This window comes from Salmo salar, chromosome ssa28 (genome assembly GCF_905237065.1).
Source record: "Salmo salar chromosome ssa28, Ssal_v3.1, whole genome shotgun sequence".
Lineage (NCBI taxonomy): Eukaryota > Metazoa > Chordata > Actinopteri > Salmoniformes > Salmonidae > Salmo > Salmo salar.
Window position 1 is genome coordinate 27,473,440 of NC_059469.1, and position 27,143 is coordinate 27,500,582.

General features: G+C 41.4%; 1 protein-coding gene across 5 annotated transcripts in view; it reads left to right on the plus strand.

Moving 5' to 3' along the window:
* The first annotated feature begins 1,022 nt into the window (after positions 1–1,022).
* The window catches only part of col21a1 (collagen, type XXI, alpha 1), a 59,003-nt gene continuing 32,882 nt past the window's right edge, over positions 1,023–27,143 (plus strand). The window contains exons 1-10 of one of the 5 annotated variants that reach the window (XR_006762549.1): positions 1,023–1,292; positions 6,606–6,736; positions 6,954–7,514; positions 8,704–8,869; positions 14,542–14,770; positions 16,574–16,747; positions 17,583–17,660; positions 18,399–18,407; positions 20,152–20,241; positions 21,500–21,562. Coding sequence is in view for 4 of the 5 variants with exons in the window: in XM_014180146.2 (XP_014035621.2) it covers positions 6,637–6,736; positions 6,954–7,514; positions 8,704–8,869; positions 14,542–14,770; positions 16,574–16,747; positions 17,583–17,660; positions 18,399–18,407; positions 20,152–20,241; positions 21,500–21,562 (1,470 nt within the window). In the remaining variant the exon portion in view is untranslated. Of the gene's footprint in view, positions 1,293–1,334; positions 1,407–6,605; positions 6,737–6,953; positions 7,515–8,703; positions 8,870–13,436; positions 13,683–14,541; positions 14,771–16,573; positions 16,748–17,582; positions 17,661–18,398; positions 18,408–20,151; positions 20,242–21,499; positions 21,563–27,143 lie in introns of those variants that run through there. The other 4 variants (XM_014180146.2, XM_014180147.2, XM_014180148.2 and 1 more) reach the window with 4 other exon arrangements.

Here is a 27,143-nt window from a genome sequence, read left to right on the forward strand (position 1 = left end):
ACAGTATTTTACATCCAAAAATACATAAAAAAATTCCTTGGGAGGCCAAATAAAATCACCAGCGGGCCAAATTCGGCCCGTGGGCCGCCTATTGGGAAACCCTGTCCTACAGCATCTGGACAGCATTTCATGTGTATCTTAGTTATTACACTGAATTTTTGGTTCCCTTAGGTCAGGTTGTGAAATGATCTTGATGTGTACAATGTGTGTTTTTATTCACATGAGATTTACATTGTGAAGACCTAACATTGTGTATTCTGGGCTGCCCTGGGAGTATTTCAGCCTGTATGCTGAAACTGCCCCCGTTAATCATTGCAATACTGAGGTGCAGAAAGCCAAAATGGAGTCATTAGTTGATGCAGGATGCTGCAGAGTTATGAAACTCAAACAAATATGACAAACTGAAGTCTACAACAACATTCTCAACTGATATCAGATTTGGTTGGACATTTTTGATGAGTTTCAGCTGTAAGACTAGGCTACTAGGAACGGTACCATATCACAGTCATTTTATGCACCTTGTTCATTGCTCACTTGTACAACATGATCTCCTGCTGTCCACCTTGGTAAGCCCTTTCCCATGAGCACACAATAGGAAAATGACAATGGGCAGATGGAGATATGGAGAACAACGGAATATGAAAAACAACGGAACAGAACGCCAGTTACCAAGCCCGAGGTTTGGTCCCAGCATGTGAAAGCCTGTAGCCTTATCTAGGACCCACCCTGGTTCCTGGAACCCTCAGGACTTCATGTGTATACCCTCAGCCCCCACACACAATCCTGTCCTTTTGACTACTATTTTTCTCCTGGCACTGACAGAAAGAGGCTGTCTCTCTCAGTATTTCTTATCTGTCTCTCTCTTTTAGCCTGGATAATTAAGAGTGGCTGTTGGTCAGTAAAAGTCGGAGAAGACCCAGAGAAAAGAGAGAGAGGTAGAGAGGCAGAGAGAGAGAAACAGGAGGAGAGAGGGGTAGAAGGGGGGAGGGAGTGAGGTGAAGAAAGTGAAAGGGAAGAGGGGGAGAGCAAGAGAGAGGGGAAGAAAGTGAGAAGGGGAGGCAGGGGGAGAGAGGGGAAGAGAGAGGCAGAGAGAGAGAGAGAGAGACCGAGAGAACTGGAAAGTAAATGGAGAGGGCAGGCTTTCAGTCACAGGAGGAACATTTGGTGCAGTGCTGAAACTTCTTCCCCAAACACAGCTTCTTCTTCTACCTAGACCTTGCCACGGTTATGGCCACAGGTCACATATGAGAAGGTGACGGGGGACACTGATACTCGGACTACACTAACCTCTGGTAACTTTTTTTTTTGGGGGGGCGGTTGGGTTGGAAATTTTTGCAAAACTACATTTTGTACACTTGTTGATTTTGGGTCTGCAAGGGCCTTTGATGCCAATACTTTTATCTACGGTATGCTAAAGAATGATTCATGTTTAAATTTGAAAACAGACTGTTTCTTGTTTGAAATGGGTTTATTATTCAATTGTTTAATACATTGTAAAGCAAGTTGTACCTGTTGGATCCTTTTGGGATTTAGACTGAGTATGAACTTTCAGTACAATTTCAGATCATTCTGGTTTTTGAGTGTGTTTTAGTGTGTTGTAGCTTTCACTGAAGCTTTGTGCTTCATCAATGTCTCAATAGATGTGATAATCTACTAGTGTTTAGATTCCTATGATCTGAGCGGCTGCAGCGGCAGAAGGCAGGTAGCATACTGAAGACATTAGGAGCAGTTATCAGTCCCTTGTTTGTGCCTCTGTCATATGCAAAGAATGAATGGAATTATTTAACTGAACTCTGCTTGGCGCTCGACTCAGTCTCCTCTCATAAACAGAAAAAAAGTTGAGGGAACAAAATCCATAGAAATACCAAGATCAGGGGTTTGCATAAATTGCTTTCATGAGTTTCTGTGAGTGTGACAGATTTATATAAAACAAAAGTTAGGCAATCCCAAAAGTAAACCCCTAGCCTGTAGCTCATTCTAAAATAGGAACACATTGGATGATAATATACCCCTCCCAGGCTCCAAGTGTTTTAGTCTACTGTGATGATATGGGTTCATGGTTTTGATTATTTGATTTGATTTCAAGGGAGAGCTAATATAATGTTTTGGCTTTTCCCTTGGTGCCTGAGGAACTTGGCATTAATTAACGTTCCCCTTACCTTGGCAAAGTTGTAGTCAATTATGTATATAAACCCTGGATTGTTGATGCTATGTATTGGCCAAAGAGAGACTTTGAAACCACCAGTCTGCCATATTGGCACTCCCCAGAAGAAGCAGTCCTCCACAGGAATGAATGGAACTCTACAGTATTTCAAATCAATGTTTTAAGGACAAAATTACATGTATTTAAAGGTCCAATGGAGCCATTTGTATCTCAATATCAAATCATTTCTGGGTAACAATTAATAACTTACTGTGATTGTTTTCTATTAATATGGTCATGAACAAAAAATTGCTTCTTAGCAAAGAGCAATTTCTCAAGCAAGAATTTTGCTAGGACTGTCTGGGAGTGGTCTGAGAGGGGAGAGACAACTGAAAAACTATCTGTTATTGGCAGAGAGCATTGGAATTCCCATCAAAACAGGCAGACATTTCAGGTGGTATTTTCAAACAGCTCTTACACTAAAAGGGCATTATCATAATTTTCTGAATTTCAAATAATTATTCAAACCTCAGTGTGAAAATATATACATTTTTTACTGCACTGGGCAGTAAGTATTTTTGATTTTGTAGTGGGGAAAATAACAAACTATATTGTAAGGAATATTTCTAAATGTACTGCTCAAAAAAATAAAAGGAACACAAACAACACATCCTAGATCTGAATGAAAGAAATAATCTTATTAAATACTTTTTTCTTTACATAGTTGAATGTGCTGACAACAAAATCACACAAAAATAATCAATGGAAATCCAATTGATCAACCCATGGAGGTCTGGATTTGGAGTCACACTCAAAATTAAAGTGGAAAACCACACTACAGGCTGATCCAACTTTGATGTAAAACAAGTCAAAATGAGGCTCAGTAGTGTGTGTGGCCTCCACGTGCCTGTATGACCTCCCTACAACGCCTGGGCATGCTCCTGATGAGGTGGCGGATGGTCTCCTGAGGGATCTCCTCCCAGACCTGGACTAAAGCATCCGCCAACTCCTGGACAGTCTGTGGTGCAACGTGGCGTTGGTGGATGGAGCGAGACATGATGTCCCAGATGTGCTCAATTGGATTCAGGTCTGGGGAACGGGCGGGCCAGTCCATAGCATCAATGCCTTCCTCTTGCAGGAACTGCTGACACACTCCAGCCACATGAGGTCTAGCATTGTCTTGCATTAGGAGGAACCCAGGGCCAACCGCACCAGCATATGGTCTCACAAGGGGTCTGAGGATCTCATCTCGGTACCTAATGGCAGTCAGGCTACCTCTGGCGAGCACATAGAAAAAATGCCACCCCACACCATGACTGACCCACCGCCAAACCGGTCATGCTGGAGGATGTTGCAGGCAGCAGAACGTTCTCCACGGCGTCTCCAGACTCTGTCACGTCTGTCACGTGCTCAGTGTGAACCTGCTTTCATCTGTGAAGAGCACAGGGCGCCAGTGGCGAATTTGCCAATCTTGGTGTTCTCTGGCAAATGCCAAACGTCCTGCACGGTGTTGGGCTGTAAGCACAACCCCCACCTGTGGACGTCGGGCCCTCATACCACCCTCATGGAGTCTGTTTCTGACCGTTTGAGCAGACACATGCACATTTGTGGCCTGCTTAAGGTCATTTTGCAGGGCTCTGGCAGTGCTTCTCCTGCTCCTCCTTGCACAAAGGCGGAGGTAGCGGTCCTGCTGCTGGGTTGTTGCCCTCCTACGGCCTCTTCCACGTCTCCTGATGTACTGGCCTGTCTCCTGGTAGCGCCTCCATGCTCTGGACACTACGCTGACAGACACAGCAAACCTTCTTGCCACAGCTCGCATTGATGTGCCATTCTGGATGAGCTGCACTACCTGAGCCACTTGTGTGGGTTGTAGACTCCGTCTCATGCTACCACTAGAGTGAAAGCACCACCAGCATTCAAAAGTGACCAAAACATCAGCCAGGAAGCATAGGAACTGAGAAGTGTTCTGTGGTCCCCACCTGCAGAACCACTCCTTTATTGGGGGTGTCTTGCTAATTGCCTATAATTTACACCTGCTGTCTATACCATTTGCACAACAGCATGTGAAATTTATTGTCAATCAGTGTTGCTTCCTAAGTGGACAGTTTGATTTCACAGAAGTGTGATTGACTTGGAGTTACATTGTGTTGTTTAAGTGTTCCCTTTATTTTTTTGAGCAGTGTATATATATTTTTTCTGTTTAGCTAACATAATAAAATGTATGTGTCTGTAATAAAATAAGGAGCTTATAATAGAATGAAGCTGGCAAAAACAAATGAAGGTGTAAAAATAAATGTATTTATATAGCTTCCAAAATATTTTTTACAATGGTGGCGGAGTGCTACGATTGAGGCGCGGTGGCTTCGAAACAGCTAGTCAGTCAGCTAGTGTACATACTGTATAAATCATTGGTTGTAGTACATGCTGAACAGCAGTTATTGATTTTGGGATGGAATAACTTTTAATTGCATTATTTAAAGCAGTTCAGTCCAAAATGCAATGGCTGACATATTAAACACAGTAATTTAAGACAGCAGGTGCTAATGTTTAAATAGCTGTTCTAGTAGGTGCACATTAACTTCCCCAAGTAGCTTTGGAGTTGTGAAAACAACATCTCAAATTTATCCATAACAATAACTCGTTGAATCAGAAGAACATAGCAACCAAAAGGTTAGGGTAAGAACCAAATGAAGGAACCAGAAAATCCGTAAGTGATCATCTATATAAGTTTGTGTTTTTGGCTCGAACCACGAACAGGTTAACTCTGTTGGTAACACCTTTTCTGTAAAAGTTGGAGGAATCAGCTGTTCAACATGAGCTTCCTGACTTCCATGTCCAGCTGGATGCAACCCACCAGGCATGACATAAATATTTTACAAAGTATTGCTGCAAACTAGATGAATAACTCAGACTCGATAATAATAAATAAGGTGTCTGGAATAGAAGTTGGAAGTCATGTTATGGGTTTTAGGCAATATGTATGTCAGAATTTTTTTTGATCTTTATGATGGATATTGTTTTGTGTTTTTCTAGCCGGGGGGGTTATAATAAACTATATACCAGCGACCCGTCATCTAGACCAAGATGGAGAGCTATAAAGTGTCTGCACCGCTGCAATAACGTCAGCGTATGTATGACTGGGTCATACAAAATAAAAATAAACATATAGTTAACGGCACTGCACTGACCTGCAAAGCAAGTGCATGGGTTATTTTAGAGAATTTTGTGGCATTCTCAGGTGGTGCCTACTCCATCAAGCTTTAATGTAGCCCATTCAGGAATGTGTTGCTTTAACTGTGTAGTCCAATCACAACCAGGTCTCTTTTTGTCTTGGACAATGGTTGCCATCCATTCGTCATGACTACATGTGTTTGGTCACTGTCAAGAGCTAGAATTTCACTGTCTGACGCCATAAATGAATTCCATGTGGCTTTAGCAGAAATGTAGAAATATCCAGTTTGGGGTAATACCGAATGGGTGTTGTTATCTGTGATCATTGGGAAGTCCCAACTCTGACGTCACCTCATTGAAGTTGAAATTTAAAACGGTAAGGGTTAGGGTTAGGGTAAGGATAGGGGTTAAGGTTAAGGTTTATGGTAGGAACGTCCCAAGGATACCGGATTGCACTGACCATACCAAATTGCCCATGTCACGCTGCTGCTCCAGCAACCTCTCCCAGTGCTCTGGACGGATTGGGGGGGAAAGACCGGAACAAAATGGCCGGCTCTACCATGGCAGTTTGGAGCCTCACTGAGCTGTGCCGCAAATCCCAGGTCAGGGAGTGGAAAAACACAGTCATGTTATGGCTGTGACAACAAACCGACTGCACAGTTACATATGGTGGATCAGGATTAGATCTCGGTCATTGCAGAATTGATCTATCCAAGTCTGGTCATTGTCTTAGGAAAACCCACTGCTTAAGGTTGATCGGATGGATTGACTGAGCTGACGAAAGGTCCTTCCTTCCTTCCACAAATGCTTTCTATGGAACATATCTGTTCCTCATTTTATAATGTCTGCAGTTTCTAACTTGCACTGGCTGGAAACTGCAATAAAATATACAGTTTCCTAAAGAAGCTAGAGGGAAACAAAGAAGTATGATCAAAACAATTCTGAGTACTCACACACACGGAGAGAGAGCAAGTGTGTGAGAGAGAGCGAGTGTGTGTGTGTGAGAGAGAGAGAGAGAGAGAGAGAGACCTCAGAATGCTCTTCCATGTTTCATTGCCACTAACACATACTTAATTTGCTTTATCTTGTTTACAACAAATGCAATATACTGACCCTCCATCTTTTGTCACAGATATGTCTACTTTCAATATTAAGATATGCATTGCATGCAATTCAAGTAACAGCAGTGACAAGTAAGAAAAACAGTCTGCAGTTATTTGATTGGTTAACTGATATGAGCAATTGTAACAACAATCTCAGCAATGCATGTGTTGTTTCCCTTTCCCTATAGGGGCACAATTGGAGTTTGGTACTTCAGCATCATGGGTTGCAAAACAAGATCCATGCATTGTGTCTTGCGGTGTGTGTGCTTCATGCTCCTTCACTTGTCTTGTACAGCACAAGATGAGGACATGAGATTCAGTAAGAGTGCTTCTGTCTTCATCGTTATGTGTGACACATTTCCATTGCATGGTGTCCATTATCTCTCAGGTTTACTATAAAAACAGAATGGATGTCCAGGAAAGCTCTCTATGAACCGTATTGGTAAAGGCCATTCCTTTAGAAGAAGTGAATACTCTACATTAATGTTTTTTCCAAGGCTGTATAACACCACTCATGTGTCTCATGTCTCTTACAGGTTGTAAGACTGTTGCAAGCGATCTGGTCTTTATCCTAGATGGCTCGTGGAGTGTAGCTGATGTGAACTTTGAAATAGTCAAGCGATGGCTAGTCAACATTACCACAAGCTTTAACATCGGACAGAAGTTCACCCAGATCGGAGTGGTCCAATACAGTGATGATCCAATCATAAATATTCCACTAGGGAAGCACCTTCATATCAAGGATCTCATTAGAGCCATGGAATCCATTGACTACATGGGAGGAAACACAAGGACTGGGACGGCCATACAGTTTGCTAGCGACAAACTGTTTAACCTGTCTGAGCGAGGCCCAAATGGCGTTGCTAGAATCGCTGTGGTCCTAACAGACGGGAAGTCACAAGATGAGGTGAAAGCTGCAGCAGATGCAGCCAGGAGAAGAGGGATAATCATCTTTGCCATTGGTGTGGGATCTGAGACAGAAGGGGCAGAGTTGAATGCTATTGGAAACAAACCTTCCTCCAACTACGTGTTTTACGTTGATGACTATAAAGCTATTTCCAAGATCCGTGAGACCATAAGGCAGAAATTGTGTGAAGGTAGGCATTTTTGTGATGACAAAATGGGGACCGTCATAAGCCCTATACCTTAGCTTTATAACAAACCAAGTGGGCTGACATTTTTGTTGTTGTTCGTTAAAATGAAGGAGAGGGCCTTTAAGGACTCTTCGGTTTATTTAACATGTTTGCACATTGCCAAACATTGAAGCTCTTCAAAACCAAGAAATGTCTTGAAATCGAATGTTTTCTCAAGATCTATTGATTGGGAATGTAAATGTTTTCTGAAGCTGATGACTGTGGATGACTAGCCAAACTGTGCCAAGAGAGTAATGTCAATGTGATGTTAGTGCTTCAGGTGACCCAATATCTGGGCAAAGGAGGTGAAGATATGATGTGATCTGCTCTCTGTCCTAAATAAAAATGAACCAGCAACAACAACAAAACATCTATCTATTGTTTTTGACCAGAAGAGGCACCTTCTGGTAAGAAACAATACATCATGATTTTTTTTGGGCTGCTTGTAGATTTTTATTTAGATATTCTTTGAAGGAACATACATGGCGTAACGGCAGTAAATTACAATAGTTGCTGGCAGCAATAATTATTTAGTAATTCTGACATTTTGACGCTTGCAGAGCTGGTGAATGGTAGCTTGAATGGTAGCGTTTGTGCAGAGAGGCGATCTCCTCATATTCATCATCTCCTTTGCCCAGATACTGGTTCATGCTTCAGAGTGAAGTAAAGGTTAGTGAAGTTATTTAAAACAAAAGTGTTTCATCAAGAACTACAGCAAAAACAACTCCCAGAACCAAACATAAAACAATAGTTAGGAAAATCGGACCTATTTCAGAGGTTGTATCCACTTAAAAACAATAAGGATGCCTGATCCCATGTAAATGAATAGCCTACTGTAATAATTAAGATGCGTGATTATGGTGTGGGTGTAAGGGTCAAATTCTGTCTGGTTTTCCCAATGGGAGGGATGTTCTTTAGACAGCCTGCATATTTGCAAAATGTCCAGTGATCCATTCCAATGTCTTTTACAACAGATTATTTGACATTTCAGTTTCCAGATCAAATGAAATGTATTTAACTCTAAATTAACATGCAGCCTGACCAGAAAAAAGGATGGTGGTACTTCTATGAAAGTGTGTTTGTGATGTTCAACCAGTCACACAAAAATACATACTCTGCTGTGTTCTAAATTCTCTCATTCTCTTTATTTCAGAGACTGTTTGTCCAAGCAGTATCTCAGTCGATAACGGTGATGTGAAGGGCTTCGATATTCTACAGTATCTTAATTTGGCCAAAAAGGTCAAAAAAACTCAAGGGTCTTTCTATGGCTCCAAAGCCTTCCAGGTGACATCTCGCGTTGACCTGAGTGAAAGCACGACGTAAGCTTAAAACACCATGCCATGTCCAGTGGCGTAGCGCAGTTTCACTGGGCCCCCTGTTTTTCATGTGGGCTGAGAGAAAAATGTGCAGATTTATAGCTAATCTCATGCTATTTTACACATTTTGGCTATGAGGTATATATTTTTTTGTTGCTGTTTTATAGCTCAGGGATTCTTGAAAGACAGGACAATCTCAACTTTCTTTCCACAAATATTTGTCTTAAAAAAATAAAAAAATGAAACATATATTTTGATAGACCAAAGTATTAGCTACAGTATAACAGCATGTAAAGGAACAACCTCCAATGTCTTTGTTTTCATAAAACGCAACTAACTGGATTCATGCCAACCCCATCAGACAGCATAAAAGGCATTTTATTTTAACAATTATTATCTAACAAGTGTTTAAAGGCCTATATAAAAAAACATATTTGATATAATATTGAATTTGGCCTTTATTGCTACAGCCCATAGAAACACATTGAACTACACATTAATAAATTGCAAAAAAGACAGTAAAAAATAAATAATAAGGAACAAGGTTTTGAATGAGAAAACTTAGACCCATGTTTGGTCATGTTATTTTTGGCACATTTTACCTATACATTTTTTTGCAGCCTGGTACCTTCATACGACTTCCCTGAAGCTTATTAGTTTGTAACTCACACTGTTTGGGTTTTACAGACAGATTTGTGGCAATTGTCTTGTCTGGATCCTCTCATGTGTATAAAAAGGCCACTTTCAAAAGCTCGGTTGTATGGATTAAGTGAAAACTTTATATATCCGGAAAGTGGGGATTGAGCTGCAGCCAATACAATAAATTGTACTGTATGTCTCTAACTTAAACACACAGGGAGCTACTCAATATCCAAAATGACATCACCTTGTGACACATGGGTGTGTCAATCACATCTAGGGGGTTTTAAAGTCAGAGATGGCTATTTCATGAAACTCAATAAGATAATTTTCTAGTTAATAACCATCATTAACAGTTGTTAGAATTTTAAACACTTTTTTGGAGAGTTTGAAATTGCGGTCCTTTGCTCCGGACAAAGGCATTTCGAAAGTTTTTAGAGAATTCCTAAAACAAATCTCACCCCTTCTAAGATTCGCATGAATGTACATTTTAAGCTCAAATAAAAATAACACAACAAAATCATATTTTTTTAACTATAAAAATACAGTTTTCCTGTCGGACAACGATTGTTCTGACTTTCAAGAGTCTCTGAGCTAATTTCCTGACATTCTACACATTGCTGAGAGAAAATGTTGTAGTTACAAAGCAAATTTCCTGTAATTCTGAACATTTCTCTCATGGTATGATGATATTTTGGGGGGTTGGGGGACCCCAAATCTCGTGCCCCCCCCCCCCATACCTCAGTATGTGCAACGCCAGTGGCCGTGTCAATATTTTGTTTTATTTTAAAAAATGTATTAAACATCCCTCTTCGGAGGACAAATACATATATATATATATATATATATATATATATATATATATATATATATATATATATATATATATTTTATTCTTTTATAGCCTTTCTGCTACATATACACTACCGTTCAAAAGTTTGGGGTCACTTAGAAATGTCCTTGTTTTTGAAAGAAAAGCAAATTTTTTGTTCAGTAAAATAACATCAAATTGATCAGAAATACAGTGTTGTCATTGTTAATGTTGTAATTGACTATTGAAGCTGGAAACGGCTGATTTTTTAATGGAATATCTATATAGGCATACAGAGGCCCATTATCAGCAACCATCACTCCTGTGTTCCAATGGCATGTTGTGTTAGCTAATCCAAGTTCATCATTTTAAAAGGCTAATTGATCATTAGAAAGCCCTTTTGCAATTATCTTAGCACAGCTGAAAACGGTTGTACTGATTAAAGAAGCAATAAAACTGGCCTTCTTTAGACTAGTTGAGTATCTGGAGCATCAGCATTTCTGGTTTCGATTACAGGCTCAAAATGGCCAGAAACAAAGAACTTTCTTCTGAAACTCGTCAGTCAATTCTTTTTCTGAGAAATTAAGGCTATTCCATGTGAGAAATTGCCAAGAAACTGAAGATCCCGTACAACACTGGGTACTACTCCCTTCACAGAACAGCGCAAACTGGCTCGAACCAGAATAGAAAGAGGAGTGGGAGGCCCCGGTGCACAACAGAGCAAGAGGACAAGTACATTAGAGTGTCTAGTTTGAGAAACAGACGCCTCACAAGTCCTCAACTGGCAGCTTCATTAAATAGTACCTGCAAAACATCAGTCTCAACGTCAACAGTGAAGAGGCGACTGGCCTTCTAGGCAGAGTTCTTCTGTTCAGTGTCTGTGTTCTTTTGCCCATCTTAATATTTTATTTTTATTGGCCAGTCTGAGATATAGCTTTTTCTTTGCAACTCTGCCTAGAAGGCCAGCATCCCGGAGTTACATTTACATTTACATTTAAGTCATTTAGCAGACGCTCTTATCCAGAGCGACTTACAAATTGGTGCATTCACCTTATGATATCCAGTGGAATAACCACTTTACAATAGTGCATCTAAATCTTTTAGGGGGGGGGGGGGGGGGGTTAGAAGGATTACTTTATCCTATCCTAGGTATTCCTTAAAGAGGTGGGGTTTCAGGTGTCTCCTGCCTGTTCACAGTTGACGTTGAGACTGGTGTTTTGTGGGTACTATTTAATGAAGCTGCGATTTGAGGACTTGTGAGTTGTCTGTTTCTCAAACTAGACACTCTAATGCACTTGTCCTCTTGCTCAGTTGTGCACTGGGGTCTACCATTCATTTTTCTATTTTGGTAAGAGACAGTTTGCGCTGTTCTGTGAAGGGAGTAGTATTGGTGATTAAGGTGTAAAGAGGGTGTGGGGGGCGACAATGCAAATAGTCTGGGTAGCCATTTGATTAGATGTTCAGGAGTCTTATGGCTTGGGGGTAGAAGCTGTTTAGAAGCCTCTTGGACCTGGACTTGGCACTCCGGTACCGCTTGCCGTGCGATAGCAGAGAGTAGGGTGACTAGGGTGGCTGTAGTCTTTGACAATTTTTAGGCCCTTCCTCTGACACCACCTGGTATAGAAGTCCTGGATGGCAGAAAGCTTGACCCCAGTGATGTACTGGGCCATTCGCACTGTAGTGCCTTGCAGTCAGAGGCCGAGAAATTGCCATACCAGGCAGTGATGCAACCAGTCAGAATGCTCTCGATGATGCAGCTGTAGAACCTTTTGAGGATCTTGGTACCCATGCCAAATCTTTTCAGTCTCCTGAGGGGGAATAGGTTTTGTCGTGCCCTCTTCATGACAGTGTTGGTGTGTTTGGAACATGTTAGATTATTGGTGATGTGGACACCAAGGAACTTGAATCTCTCAACCTGCACCACTGCAGGTCGTCGATGAGAATGGGGGCATGCTCGGTCCTCTTTTTCCTGTAGTCCACAATCATCTCCTTTGACTTGATCACGCTGACACCACACGACCAGGTCCTTGACCTCCTCCCTATAGGCTGTCTTGTCGTTGTTGGTGATCAGGCCTACCACTTTTGTGTCATAGTTTCTGGGATGATGGTGTTGATGTGAGCCATAACCAGCCTTTCAAAGCACGTCATGGCTACAGATGTAGTCGTAGTCGTTTAGGCAGGTTACATTTGTGTTCTTGGGCACAGGGACTATGGTGGTCTGCTTAAAACATGTTGGTATTACAGACTTGGACAGGGAGAGGTTGAATATGTCAGTGAAGACACTTGCCAGTTGGTCAGCGCATGCTCGCAGTGCATGTCCTGGTAATCCGTCTGGCCCTGCGGCCCTGTGAATGTTGACCTGCTTAAAGGTCTTACTCACATTGGCTGCAGAGAGCATGATCACACAGTCTTCTGGAACAGCTAGTGCTCTCATGCATGTTTCGATGATATTAGCCTCGAAGCGAGCATAGAAGTAGTTTAGCTCGTCTGGTAGGCTTGTGTCACTGAGCAGCTCTCGGCTGTGCTTCCCTTTGTAGTCTGTAATGGTCTGTAAGCCCTGCCACATCCGACGAGCGTCAGAGCTGGTGTAGTACGATTCGATCTTAGCCCTGTATTGACGCTTTGCCTGTTTGATGGTTTGTCGGAGGGCGTAGCGGGATTTCTTATAAGCTTCCGGGTTATAGTCCCGCTCCTTGAATGCTGCAGCTCTAGCCTTTAGCTCAGTGTGGATGCTGCCTCTAATCCATGGCTTCTGGTTGGGGTATGTACATATTCCAGTCTGTGTTAGCAAAACAGTCCTGTAGCTTAGCATCTGCTTCCTCTGACCACTTTTTTATTGATATAGTCACTGGTGCTTCCTGCTTTAATTTTTGCTTGTAAGCAGGAATCAGGAGGATAAAATTATGGTCAGATTTGCCAAATGGAGGGAGAGGGAGAGCTTTGTATGCGTCTCTGTGTGTGGAGAATAGGTGGTCCAAAGTTTTTTTTCCCTCTGGTTGCACATTTAACATGCTGATAGAAATTTGGTCAAACGGATTTAAGGTTCCCTGCATTAAAGTCCCCGGCAACTAGGAGTGCCACCTCTGGGTGAACGTTTTCTTGTTTGCTTATGGTGGAATACAGCTCATTCAATGCTGTCTTAGTGCCAGCCTCTGACTGTGGTGTCATGTAAACAGCTACATACCACCACAGTCATATTCGATCGCCTATGAATTCTCCGAAGGCAGCCTGACCTTCACCCCCTCTTTCTCCGCCTCCTCTTCACGCAGATCACGGGATCGGGGCCTGTTCCCGAGGAAGCAGTGTATCCTTCGCGTCGGCCTCGTCATAGTCGTGAAAGGAAAAAGAGGATTCTGCTAGTCCGTCGTGAGTAATCGCAGTCCTGATGTCTAGAAGTTATTTTCGCTCATAAGAGACGGTAGCGGCAACTTATGTACAAAAAAGTTTTTAAAAAAAGTTAAAAATAACACAAATAAACGAACAGAAAAACACAATCGGCTGGGGGCACGTAAAACATCTGCCATCCTCTCCGGCGCCATCTTACTTACTTACTTATTGCTTCTTCAATCAGTACAACAGTTTTCAGCTGTGCTAACATAATTGCAAAAGGGTTTTCTAATGATCAATTAGCCTTTTAAAATGATAAACTTGGATTAGCTAACACAACGTGCCATTGGAACACAGGAGTGATGGTTGCTGATAATGGGCCTCTGTATGCCTATGTAGATATTCCATTAGCCGTTTCCAGCTACAAAAGTAATTTACAACATTAACAACGTCTACACTGTATTTCTGATCAATTTGATGTTATTTTAATAGACAAAAATGTGCTTTTCTTTCAAAAACAAGGAAATGTCTAAGTGACCCCAAACTTTGAATGGTAGTGTACATACATTTTATAAATACATTTTCATATACATTTTGCATACACATTTTACATGCGCATTTTACATACATGGTACTTTAACAACAACACCTATCACCATAGACCACCCTCATTTGGTTTCCATGTGCCATATATTTTTCAATTGTGCTGTGATGTTTTACATAATTTTTTTACATTTATAATCGTGTAGTATCTACAGATTGTGAGCTAAGGATGATAACCTTTCCTACGAGTGTCACTATTGCCATGTCTACTTTATCACTCTGGTTTCATAGTGATGTGATCGACTGGTTGTTTCATGGTGATGTGATTGACTGGTTGTTTCATTTTGGCCCACAGGAACTTGTTTCCAGACGGCCTGCCTCCATCCTATGTCTTTGTGTCCACACTGAGGTACAAGGGGTCTCTGCTCAGGGAAGAGTGGGACTTATGGAGGGTACAGACCAATAACGGGAAACCACAAATGGCTGTCACACTTAACGGATTTGAACGCAATGTCAAGTTCACTACAACCAGTGTAGCACCAGGTGATACTCAGACAGTGGTCTTCCAACAAGAACCTTCCAAGGTACCCCAACACCATGAGTCTTCTAAACCACCAAAACAGACACATGACATGATAGTACTTTACAGATGTCGGATCTTCATTTGACCTCTGTTTATTAGTACTCTTTTTATTATCTATCCTGATTGCCTAGTCACTTTTACTCCTACCTACAGTACCAGTCAAACGTTTGGATACACCTACTCATTCAAGGGTTTTTCTTTATTTTTACTATTTTCTACTAATAGTGAATACATCAAAAGTATGAAATAACACATATGAAATCATGTAGTAACCAGAAAAAGTGTTAAACAAATCAAAATATATTTTATATTTGAGATTCTTCAAAGATGACAGCTTTGCATCAAGACAAAGAAAAACCCTTGAATGAGTAGGTGTGTCCAAACTTTTGCGTGGTACCGTACATGAGAATATTACCTCAACTACCTCATACCCCTGCACATTGACTCGGTACTGTTACTCCTTGTGTATAGAGTCGTTATTGTTATTTGTTGTGTTACTATTTTCTATTTTTATTAGCTATTGTTCTTACACTTTAACTCTGCATTGTTGGCAAAGGGCTCATAAGTAAGCATTTCATTGTAAAGTCTACACCGGTTATATTCAGCACATTTGACATTCAATTTGATTTGATTTGACTTGTATTGTCACAGCAAAATAATACTGCAGCAACAGGATTTGAACGTTTAATCCATAATGTTGCTTGATCGGTGGTTAGGCTATTAGCGGGCCAAAATGAGGCTACATGTAAAGTGGAATACTGTTACTATAACCATCGGTTAGTGCAGGTTTTCAATTAATTTTTTTAAATCACGAAGCTCATGTGCATTTCCTGTGAAACAGTGAAATTCTCAGCAACAAAAGAGTGATTAAGATGATACATCTGTACCAAGCCTTAATGACAATGTAAAATCATGACCTGTTTGTGGCATTTATAAAACCTCAAATTTGGAAAAGAGAAACAAAAATAGTCTGGCTAAGTCATTAATTCATTTCTCACCAGAACTGGCAATCATCATGAAAATCTCCGAGGCAGATGTACAGTCTCTACAGTCCATGAAACACAGAGAGTCCTCATAAAACAGTGATAGGATTTATTACTGCACACACTAACGATATTACAACAAACTACATTACATTCCAAAGAAGCATTTTCCAGAAAATAACCAGCTTTCTAAGGACTGGGATGTGGGGGATTGAAGACTGTGACATTTGAGGAGAATGGAATGTAGTGAATTGAAAGAATGATTCAATATGGTTAGATAATCAAACTTCTTGGAGATCATTCACCATATCAGACTATTTGAAATCATCCAACGTTTTCCTACTGGCCATGTGCTAGCCGAAGCCTACTTTACAATGGCTTCTTGACATGCCTGAGGTAAATGTCTTGGTCTGCCTTTAGACAGGCAGACCAATTCTGATATTGTTTTCACTAGTTGGTCTTTTGACCAATCAGATCAGCTCTAAAAGATATCTGATGTAAACATATATGATGTTATTGGTCAAAATACTAATTAGTTCAAAAATATCTGTATTGAGGTGCCTGTCTAAACACAGCCTTTGATTTCTTATGTTTTGACCATATGGATTAGTGATTTTAACAAAAAAGAAAAGAAACTGATCTTCTAAAGCTGAGGCTGTCTTTATTCTTTGTTTCTCCATTGTTCTTTCTATCAATGTTTTGTGATTGCCCAACAATTTAATAGCCATTGCACTCTCTAGTAGGCCAGTTGCTAAATTCTCCTAGACCTTGTTGACCTTTGTATATATAATCATTCTTTATCCTCTTTTCTTGTCAAATAGAAACTATTTGATGAGAACTGGCACCAGCTTCGCCTACTGGTCACTGAGCAGGATGTTACCCTGTATGTTGATGACCTGGAAATTGAAACCATGCCATTGGAACCTCCTGTTGGTATCTTCATTAATGGGAAGACCCAGATCGGAAAGTATGTCAGCAAAGAGACAACTGTACCAGTAAGTATCCGGAGACAACATTTTCAGAACCAATAACATGCATTTGTGCTTCTTTGAGCAAGACAACTGTCGTCTACAGACGTAGGATCTTAATTTGAGCCAGTTTGCTACAACAAGAAAATAATCCTTCTGCAACAGGAAATGTGAATTATTATGTGGATTACAATTAATGGGCATTTTTGTAGGGGTTGATGAATTTTTTGTGAGGGAAATTACACATTTTAGAAGCCTTTTAAAACCTAAAATATACCACAAGTTTTGCAAAGTTCTCCTTCAACATTGTGATCAAACTAACATCCTACATCTGTACATTGGATCACATTTAAGCGGCTATTGGTCTAACTGTTTAAAAGTAGGATGTGAAGAGTCAAGATTCTGTATTTTCCTCTAAAACATATTGACCTCAGTGGATTAGAAATTCTTGCCACGAAGAACCTCTCTGCCCTCTACATCTTATTTAGTCTTTGCTTTATTTGGCCATGTTGATACTTGGTGTGCTGTGCCAAACATCCTCAACCTGCAATCAATCATAATGATGTGTGTTAAAATTAACAACTTTTGTCCAAGCTAATTTGAGACGTGCAACCAGAATGTCGCTGGATTTGTTTTCAACCCATAAAACTTGAAAATGACCTGCAAGTAAATCCTTACAAGGTATCGTAAATATAATGAAGGTGTCACTTAAGTCTATAGAAATAACCTCCTGGTATGGTGATGAGAGGGACTTATTACTTTTCATGAATTGTTATAAAACTGTTATCAAGATAAAGTAGCCACTTGTTAGTGTTGAAATGCTTTTTCCCCGACCTCATGATAATTCCTTTATCTTTAACAGTTTGAGATTATGAAACTCAGGATCTACTGCGACCCCGAGCAGAACAACCGTGAGACTGCCTGTGAAATACCTGGAGTTGTGAGTACAACCACCTTTTTGGATCTGTCCTTGTAATAAATGTGCCACATTAAAACCAAACATCATTTTTCAAGGGATCACATATTTTCCTGTTTGTGATCACAATGCACCACTATACTGTATACCACCATACCACCACCATGACTTAGTATCGGGGAAAATCCATACCATGTTCATTTTGAAATCTGTTGAAATTTGTCAAAAAAACGTTACTTTTTCTTTCTTCTTTCTCCTCTTTCAGTTGTGCATTGAATCATATGGTACTAGGAATATGATTCACGATATATGACCCGTGTTTTATAGATTATTACACGTATCACTTGTTTGACCTCATCCTGCTTTCTACTGTGCTGTGGTGGAGCGCCTTTACCTCTGCTTGCCACATGCACATTGCTCTCACTGTTATTTTACCGTCTGACATCAAATCTGTTTGTGAAGCAGTGGCCAAATGCTGCATTGGCTTGGCTATTGCTTTCACTACTAACCCACGATGCCAGACCATTGCTTTGCATATGTGGTTTCTGGATATCAGTTTGGGAGAAACAAAAAGAGAGGGAGAGAGAGGCACTGAAAACACATGCCAGCATCTCTCTCTCTCTCTCTCTCTCTCTCCCTGCATGTCTTTCAGTGTCTCATTTACCTTCAACCAGTGTTATTGTCTTAACAAATTGGTCTATTAGTGTGAGATTACAGGTTCCAGGCGCTTCCATGACATAATCTCGCTCCTTTTATTTCCAGGACGGAAAGGTATGTATTTTGGCTGATGGCTTTGCTTGCTTACAAAGTAAACCCCAGTTTAATTTTCATCGCAAGAGGTAAGACTACACATTATTTAATGGTCTTTCGCAGTGTCCCTTTTTTATGTAACCTTTATTCAACTAGGCAAGTCAGTTAAGAACAAATTCTTATTTACAATGACAGTGGGTAAACTGCCATGTTCAGGGGCAGAACAACAGATTTTTACCTTGTGAGCTCAGGGATTTGATCTAGCAACCTTTCGGTTACTGGCCCAACGCTCTAACCACTAGGCTACCTGCCATCACCAATCTGCTAGGGGTTGTGCAATGTATAGGTAAATCTTTACCTTAAAAGAAAATTCCACCCAACATTCTATCTTTTGGTATTGGTTTTATTAGTCCATTGTTGATATAATCCCAATTTGTTTTGCATGCCAGCAATTATATGATGCAATACACACCATCATATAATGCAAAATACTGGCTGTATTACTGTATTTTGAAAGTTATATATACTGTTATACTGTATCTTGAAAATGTGGTTGCTGACATGCAACAGATTTTGGGACTATCTCAACAAAGGACTCATGAAACAAAGTAAAAGATAGTTTTTGGGTGGAGTTATCTTTTAAGTTTCCCTTATACCCAGGTAACTACACAGCACTAACTATAGTTACAATGTTGTAATAGGGAAGGGAAAGGGGATACCTAGTCAATTGCACAACTGAATGCATTCGATCGGAATGTGTCTTCCGCATTTAACCAAACCCCTCTGAATCAGAGAAGTGCGGGGGGCTTCTGTAATCGACGTCCACATCATAGGTGTCCAGGGAGCAGTTGTTGTTGGGGGTTAACTGCCTTGCTCAAGGGCAAAACGTCAGATTTTTACCACCTTGCCGGCTTGACAATTTGCACCAGCGACCTTTCGGTTACTGGCCCAACACTCTTAACCGCTAGGCTACCGGTAATGAAAAAGTAATCACATGGTAATGACGTTATGTTGAACATACCTATAGTTACATTTTATGAATTTCAGGGTAAGTCCAAAGTAATATTTTTCCCTTGCGTCAAGCAAGCAAACATATTTGTACTAATATGCAGTCAAGGTTTTTTGTCTCTTGCTATAAACATGTAATATAGCCCTTTGTCTCTAGAACTATGTTTGCAAAGTCATTTTGCTGGAAGTGTCTGCTGTGTGAATGCTACTAGGCTGCCAAATGCTAAATGATACGGCTGCTAAGAGACCTGAACTGAATGCACTCCCTTGGCTTCAGTTGTCTGAGTGTCTGTTAGCAGGAAATCAGACATATCATTGATTAATTGCTCGTATGTCTTCCATATGACAAGACTATGGCTTAGTGATCACTATTAAAACCTTTTACTGCAGTAGGCAGAGTGTTTCTTGGTAATCTACTTTGAAAGAAAAGTACACACCTCACACACATGGTTCTGGGCTTAAAAAAAGAAGACACCTGTACCATGTCAGATATAGAGTTGAAATGTATTCAATTTTGAGTTTGCATCCCAATATTACACTTTATATACGTAACAGAAGAAATAAGAGAAAAAAAAGTTTGACATTGGAACACTGGATTTTTGGCTGTTTTTTTAATCATCTTGATTAATTATGAAATTAGGAAAAATATGAATAACTTTCCACCCATGAGGCCACTAGAAGGCGATTTGGTCATTTAGCCGCTGGAAAGGGCTACGTGCCATTAGTGAATGGTGTGCGTGTTTCTTGTTTATTCCAGTGCGCCAATGGCCCTGGTGACATAGACGTGGACCCCACTCCAGAACCATGTACCTGTCCTCCCGGACCTCCTGGTCTTCAAGGAATGAAGGTCAGTCAGAAGGGTTACATCACAGCGCTTGCCAGTTTCTAAATCAGGTGTCAACTCCTTCCATCAGGACACGGTGCTGTGCAAATCAAATACACTTCTGAAAGCGTTTCACTTTTGAACAGTTTTCTGACATAAATTGTTTTGTCTCCCCACAACTTGCATGACCAATTCATCCAAGACGTGAACGTACAGCCAAATAGAAAGATGCGGTTCAAACGGATGTGGCTTTGTGCCTACAGTACGTCACTGTGACAGCAATGCATGTGATTGGGTTGTGGTTGGAAGATGTTATCAATAAGACCTTTCCCAACGTCTTTATTGATGGAAATAACTAACCATTGAAAAAGGGACTAGTTACAAGAGAATGACAAGTTGACTAAAAGTAGAAACAGACTGGCTCCTAGGCAAAAGAAAGTTTCCTTAAATGGGCCACAAAAATAAAGTGCTGTGTGACACATTTAATTGTTCATAGAGCATATGCCAAAGAATTTATAAGATGTTAAAACTTAAACTAAAACATTTCACCTTTAAGCAATATTACCACAGCAACAGGTCCTTTTATTCTGTAAAAGTGCACAAGGTTGCAGGCATGTTTGTGTTTATAAGGCCATAGTCACGCATGGGTACAAATCCAGTTTTTCAACAGGAAAAGATTGCTCTTAAAGGTTTTAATAATACATCCAGAAGTCTACAAGCATGGCTGGTTCGCAGATGGATCTTTTGGGCTGGATCAGCGGAAACTGGTGGGAGGAGCTACAGGAGCTGTAGGAGGATGGGCTCATTGTAATGGCTGGGATGGAATCAATGGAATCAATGGAATGGAGTTAAACATGCTGTTTCCATAATTGTTATGTGTTTCTTACTATTCAATTTACTCCCTTCCAGCCATTACAATGAGCCCGTCCTCCTATATATCCTCCCACCAGCCTCCTATGGGGCTGACATATTACCAGGAATTGTAACAAAGGGCATCTTGAATCAAGTAAAGCTCAAAATGTCCTGCTGAGACATGAACTCAGAATGATCTTTCGTACTGATAAAGTCTGTAAAGCCTTGAAAGGTCTTTTCCAGGAAAGGTAAAAAGCATTTCTGTTTGATGCTCCTCACAAAGAACATGTTTTAAAACCAAATCGGTGCTGCTTTGCAGCATGCAATAGACAAACAGCTTCTGAGTAGTTCAGCGGTTTCATGAGTGGTGCAATGGTATTGTTTAAAGATCAAAATGGTCCAGTCAATAACATGCTGTGTTCTCTGTCAGGGGGAAGCAGGAACAATGGGGAACCCAGGTCAAGCTGGTCCTGCTGGTGCTGATGGTAAGCCTGTGAGTACTACATAGTTTAATATACAAACATCCACTCACTCAACACCCATCAGAATCCAACACTTTTGAAGAAAATAAATGAATCGAAATGGATTAATTGCTATTCGGGACATTGCTGAATGGCCATTCAAATCAGTTGGATGCCAGTTGGATGTTTTGGATGTCAAGAGAATTCCCTTTAATGTTGTAACGGTTAAAGAGCACACTTGGAAAGAAAGGGTGAAAGGGGATACCTAGTCAGTTGCACAACTGAATGCATCCAACCAAAACGTGTCTTCTACGTTTAACCCAACCCCTCTGAATCAGGTGCAGGGGGCTGCCTTAATTGACGCCCATGTCATAGGCACCCGGGGTAGAATACATGGTGGTGCTAATAGTACCCTTTCTCCAACAGGATTTACCTTCCAGGGATTTCAGGGCATTTTTCACATGCTTAAAAGGAAAGGGAAAAGAGGTTAATGTCTGAGTGTTAAGTACAGTACCTGGTACTTAACTCTAAAGGCTTTTTCTCCCTACTGGGTGGCAGGAGAAACTTTATGACTCCTGCCAGTGTGATGACTGGGCACATGAGGCGGGCCAGATGGAGATCATATTTCATTATTTTCAGTAAAGCTTTGTGTTAAATATGCTTAATAAGTCCAGGTCCCGTATCCACAAAGTGTCTCAGAGTAGGAGCGCTGATCATAAAGATTAAGATGAAATGGACATATCCTTGATCAGCACTCCTACTTTGAGACGCTTTGTGGATACAGGCCCAGATCTACTATTTCTAGACTAGATTGTACTCAAATGTAAGTAATCACTGCTGCCACAGTTTCTAACATACATAAATCTGCAGAGAGTAGACTTAGAAAAAAGGTGCTATCTAGAACCAAAAAGGGTTCTTCGGCTGTCCCTATAGGATAACCCTTTGAATAACCCTTTTTGGTTCCACGTAGAACCCTTTTGCGTTCCATGTAGGACCCTTTCCACAGAGGGTTCTACATGAAACCCTAAAAGTTATTCCTGGAACCAAAAAGGGTTCTCCTATGTGGACAGCCGAAGAACCCTTTTGGAACCCTTTTTTTCTAAGTGTAGACTTTGATATAATGATCTGGTTGCCACTGAAGATGCTAAAGCATATTGGATTTTCACCTGATTACATGTTAAGTGGCTTATAGTCAGAACATAACGATTATGAAACAGACCATGAAGATAGTCATGGAGCAAGTCCTCCCTGAGATGCTCTCTAACATCAAACAGAAAGGAAAAGAGAAGAATCTGTCATGTAATTTGTAAAGGTGAATGTCTCTCTAACCTAGTGTCAAAAATGTTTAAGAGGACGCATGGTCGTTGTTTCCATGAAACAGTACAGTACATGTTACCTCGCAGGGGACTGTCACTGTAACAGGATAAATCTTACAGAAGCAGTAGATTTTTTAGTAGGCGTTTGTGCATTAGCGGTTTGGCATTTTTATTTTTTTTTGTGGTATGAGTCAGATTTCACTGAAACTGTTAAGCAGGAGGTAAGAATGTCTGTATGAATGCTTACATAAGAACCTTGAAATTCAGTAACTGAAAACATCTGGCATGTTTGCTGATATTGCTTGTTTGCTTGTCCCAGCTCTACTATCACTTTGAACTTGTAGGGGCAATTTCCCGGACACAGATTAAACCTAGTGTTGGACTAAAAAGCAAGCTCAATGGAGAATCTACATTAAAAGTTATTTCTAGTCAAATCAAATCAAATCAAATTCAAATGTATTTGTCACATAACCATGGTTAGCAGATGTCAATGCAAGTGTAGCGAAATGCTTGTGCTTCTAGTTCCGACAATGCAGTAATATCTAACAAGTAATATAACCTAACAATTCCACAACAATTACCTTATACACACAAGTGTAAAGGAATGAATACGAATATGTACATAAAAATATATAAATGAGTGATGGCCGAACGGCATAGGCAAGATGCAGTAGATGGTAAGGGTACAGTATATACATATGAGATGAGTAATCTAGGCTATGAAACATATAAAGCAGCATTGTTTAAAGTGGCTAGTGATACATTACATCAAGATGGCAAGATGCAGTAGATAGTATAGCGTACAGTATATACATATGAGATGAGTAATGTAGGGTATGAGAACATTGTATAAAGTGGCATTGTTTAAAGTGGCTAGTGATACATTTAATTACATCAAGATGGCAAGATGCAGTAGATGGTATAGCGTACAGTATATACATATGAGATGAGTAATGTAGGCTATGTAAACATTATATAAAGTGGCTAGTGATGAATTGATTACATAAATTTTTCCATTATTAGAGTGGCTGGAGTTGAGTCAGTATGTTGGCAGCAGCCACTCAATGTTAGTGATGGCTGTTTAACAGTGTGATGGCCTTGAGATAGAAGCTGTTTTTCAGTCTCTCGGTCCCCGCTTTGATGCACCTGTACTGACCTCGCCTTTTGGATGAAAGCGGGGAGAATAGGTAGTGGCTCGGGTGGTTGTTGTCCTTGATGATCCTTTTGGCCTTCCTGTGACATCGAGTGGTGTAGGTGTCCTGGAGGGAAGGTAGTTTGTACCCGGTGATGCGTTGTGCAGACCTCACTACCCTCTGGAGAGCCTTCCGGTTATGGGCGGAGCAGCTGCCGTACCAGGCGGTAATACAGCCCTCGATTGTGCATCTGTAAAAGTTTGTGTGTTTTTGGTGACAAGCCGAATTTCTTCAGCCTCCTGAGGTTGAAGAGGCGCTGCTGCGCCTTCTTCACCACACTGTCTGTGTGGGTGGACCATTTCAGTTTGTCCGTGATGTGTACGCCGAGGAACTTAAAACTCTCCACCCTCTCCACTTCTGTCCCGTCAATGTAGATAGGGGGCTGCTCCCTCTGCTGTTTCCTGAAGTCCACGATCATCTCCTTTGTTTTGTTGACGTTGAGTGTGAGGTTATTTTCCTGACACCACACTTCGAGGGCCCTCACCTCCTCCCTGTAGGCCGTCTCATCGTTGTTGGTAATCAAGCCTACCACTGTAGTGTTGTCTGCAAACTTGATGATTGAGTTGGAGGCGTGCATGGCCACGCAGTTGTGGGTGAACAGGGAGTACAGGAGAGGGCTGAGAACGCACCCTTGTGGGGACCAGTGTTGAGGATCAGCGGGGTGGAGATGTTGTTACCTATCCTCACCACCTGGGGGCGGCCCGTCAGGAAGTCCAGGACCCAGTTGCACAGGGTGGGGTCTCGAGCTTAATGACGAGTTTGGAGGATACTATGGTGTTAAATGCTGAGCTGTAATCGATTAACAGCATTCTTACATAGGTATTCCTCTTGTCCAAATGGGTTAGGGCAGTGTGCAGTGTGATGGCAATTGCGTCGTCTGTGGACCTATTGGGGCGGTAAGCAAATTGGAGTGGGTCTAGGGTGTCAGGTAGGGTGGAGGTGATATGGTCCTTGACTAGTCTCTCAAAGCACTTCATGATGACGGAAGTGAGTGCTACAGGGCGGTAGTCATTTAGCTCAGTTACCTTAGCTTTCTTGGGAACAGGAACAATGGTGGCCCTCTTGAAGCATGTGGGGACAGCAGACTGGGATAAGGATTGATTGAATATGTCTGTAAAAACACCCTAGACAGCTGGTCTGCGCATGCTCTGAGGACACGGCCGCGGATGCCGTCTGGGCCTGCAGCCCTGCGAGGGTTAACACGTTTAAATGTTTTACTCATGTTGGCTACAGTGAAGGAGAGCCCGCAGGTTTTGGTAGCGGGTCGTGTCAGTGGCACTGTATTGTCCTCAAAGTGAGCAAAAAAGTTGTTTCGTCTGTCTGAGAGCAAGGCATCGTGATCCGTGACGGGGCTGGTTTTTCTTTTGTAGTCCGTGATTGACTGTAGACCCTGCCACATACCTCTCGTGTCTGAGCCGTTGAATTGCGACTCCACTTTGTCTCTGTACTGATGCTTAGCTTGTTTGATTGCCTTGCGGAGGGAATAGCTACACTGTTTGTATTCGGTCATGTTTCCGGTCACCTTGCCCTGATTAAAAGCAATGGTTCGTGCGTTCAGTTTTGCGCGAATGCTGCCATCAATCCACGGTTTCTGGTTGGGGAATGTTTTAATAGACGCTGTGGGTACAACATCACCGATGCACTTGTTAATAATCTCGCACACCGAATCAGCGTATTCGTCAATGTTGTTGTTCGCCGCAATGCGGAACATATCCCAGTCCACGTGATCGAAGCAATCTTGAAGCGTGGAATCCGATTGGTCGGACCAGCGTTGAACAGATCTGAGCGCGGGTGCTTCCTGTTTTATTTTCTGTCTATAAGCTGGGAGCAACAAAATGGAGTCGTGGTCAGCTTTTCCGAAGGGAGGGCGGGGGAGGGGCTTATGTGCGTTGCGGAAGTTAGAATAACAGTGGTCTAGGGTTTTGCCAGCCCTGGTAGCACAATCGATATGCTGATAGAATTTGAGGAGCTTTGTTTTCAGATTAGCCTTGTTAAAATCCCCGGCTACAATAAATGCAGCCTCAGGATATGTGGTTTCCAGTTTACATAGAGTCCAATGAAGTTCTTTCAGGGCCGTCGATGTGTCTGCTTGGGGGGGAATATACACGACTGTGATTGTGATCGAAGAGAATTCTCTTGGTAGATAATGCAGTCGGCATTTGATTGTGAGGAATTCTAAGTCAGGTGAACAAAAGGACTTGAGCTCCTGTATGTTGTTATGATCACACCACGTCTCGTTAATCATAAGGCATACACCCCCGCCCTTCTTCTTACCAGAGAATCTTGTTTCTTTCGGCGCGATGCGTGAAGAAACCAGGTGGCTGTACCGACTCAGATAGCGTGTCTTGAGTGAGCCATGTTTCCGTGAAACAAAGAACGTTACAGTCTTGGATGTCTCTCTGGAATGCTACCCTTGCTCGGATTTCATCTACCTTGTTGTCAAGAGACTGGACATTGGCGAGTAGTATGCTCGGGAGCGGTGCGTGATGTGCCCGTCTACGGAGCCTGACCAGAAGACCGCTCCGTCTGCCCCTTCTACAGCGCCGTTGTTTTGGGTCGCCGGCTGGGATCCGATCCATTGTCCTGGGTGGTAGGCCAAACAGAGGATCCGCTTCGGGAAAGTTGTATTCCTGGTCATAATGTTGGTGAGTTGACGTTGCTCTTATATCCAATAGTTCCTTCCGACTTTATGTAATAATCTTAGATTTTATCTGGGGTAACAATGTAAGAAATAACACATAAAAAAAACAAAATACTGCATAGTTTCCTAGGAACGCGAAGCGAGGTGGCCATCTCTGTCGGTGCCGGAAGGCCAGAAGGCGCCGATAGTCTGAATCTGTGTCCGGAAAACCACCCCGTAATGACTCAGTAATGTTTTCCCAAAGTGACATATAAATTCAATTTTGAATATCATCATTATTCATGTAAATAGTCATGTAACAAAGTCTATTGTGTCATTTTCTGCCTAAACTATATCAGGGACAAAATACCCATTGTTTCCCTAATTTTGATGAACTCAATTTGTTCATTGTTGTCTATCAATGAACTCTTTATCAACTCGCTGTTCGGATGACATTTTGAAGTCCTATATTTTCCTAGCTTTT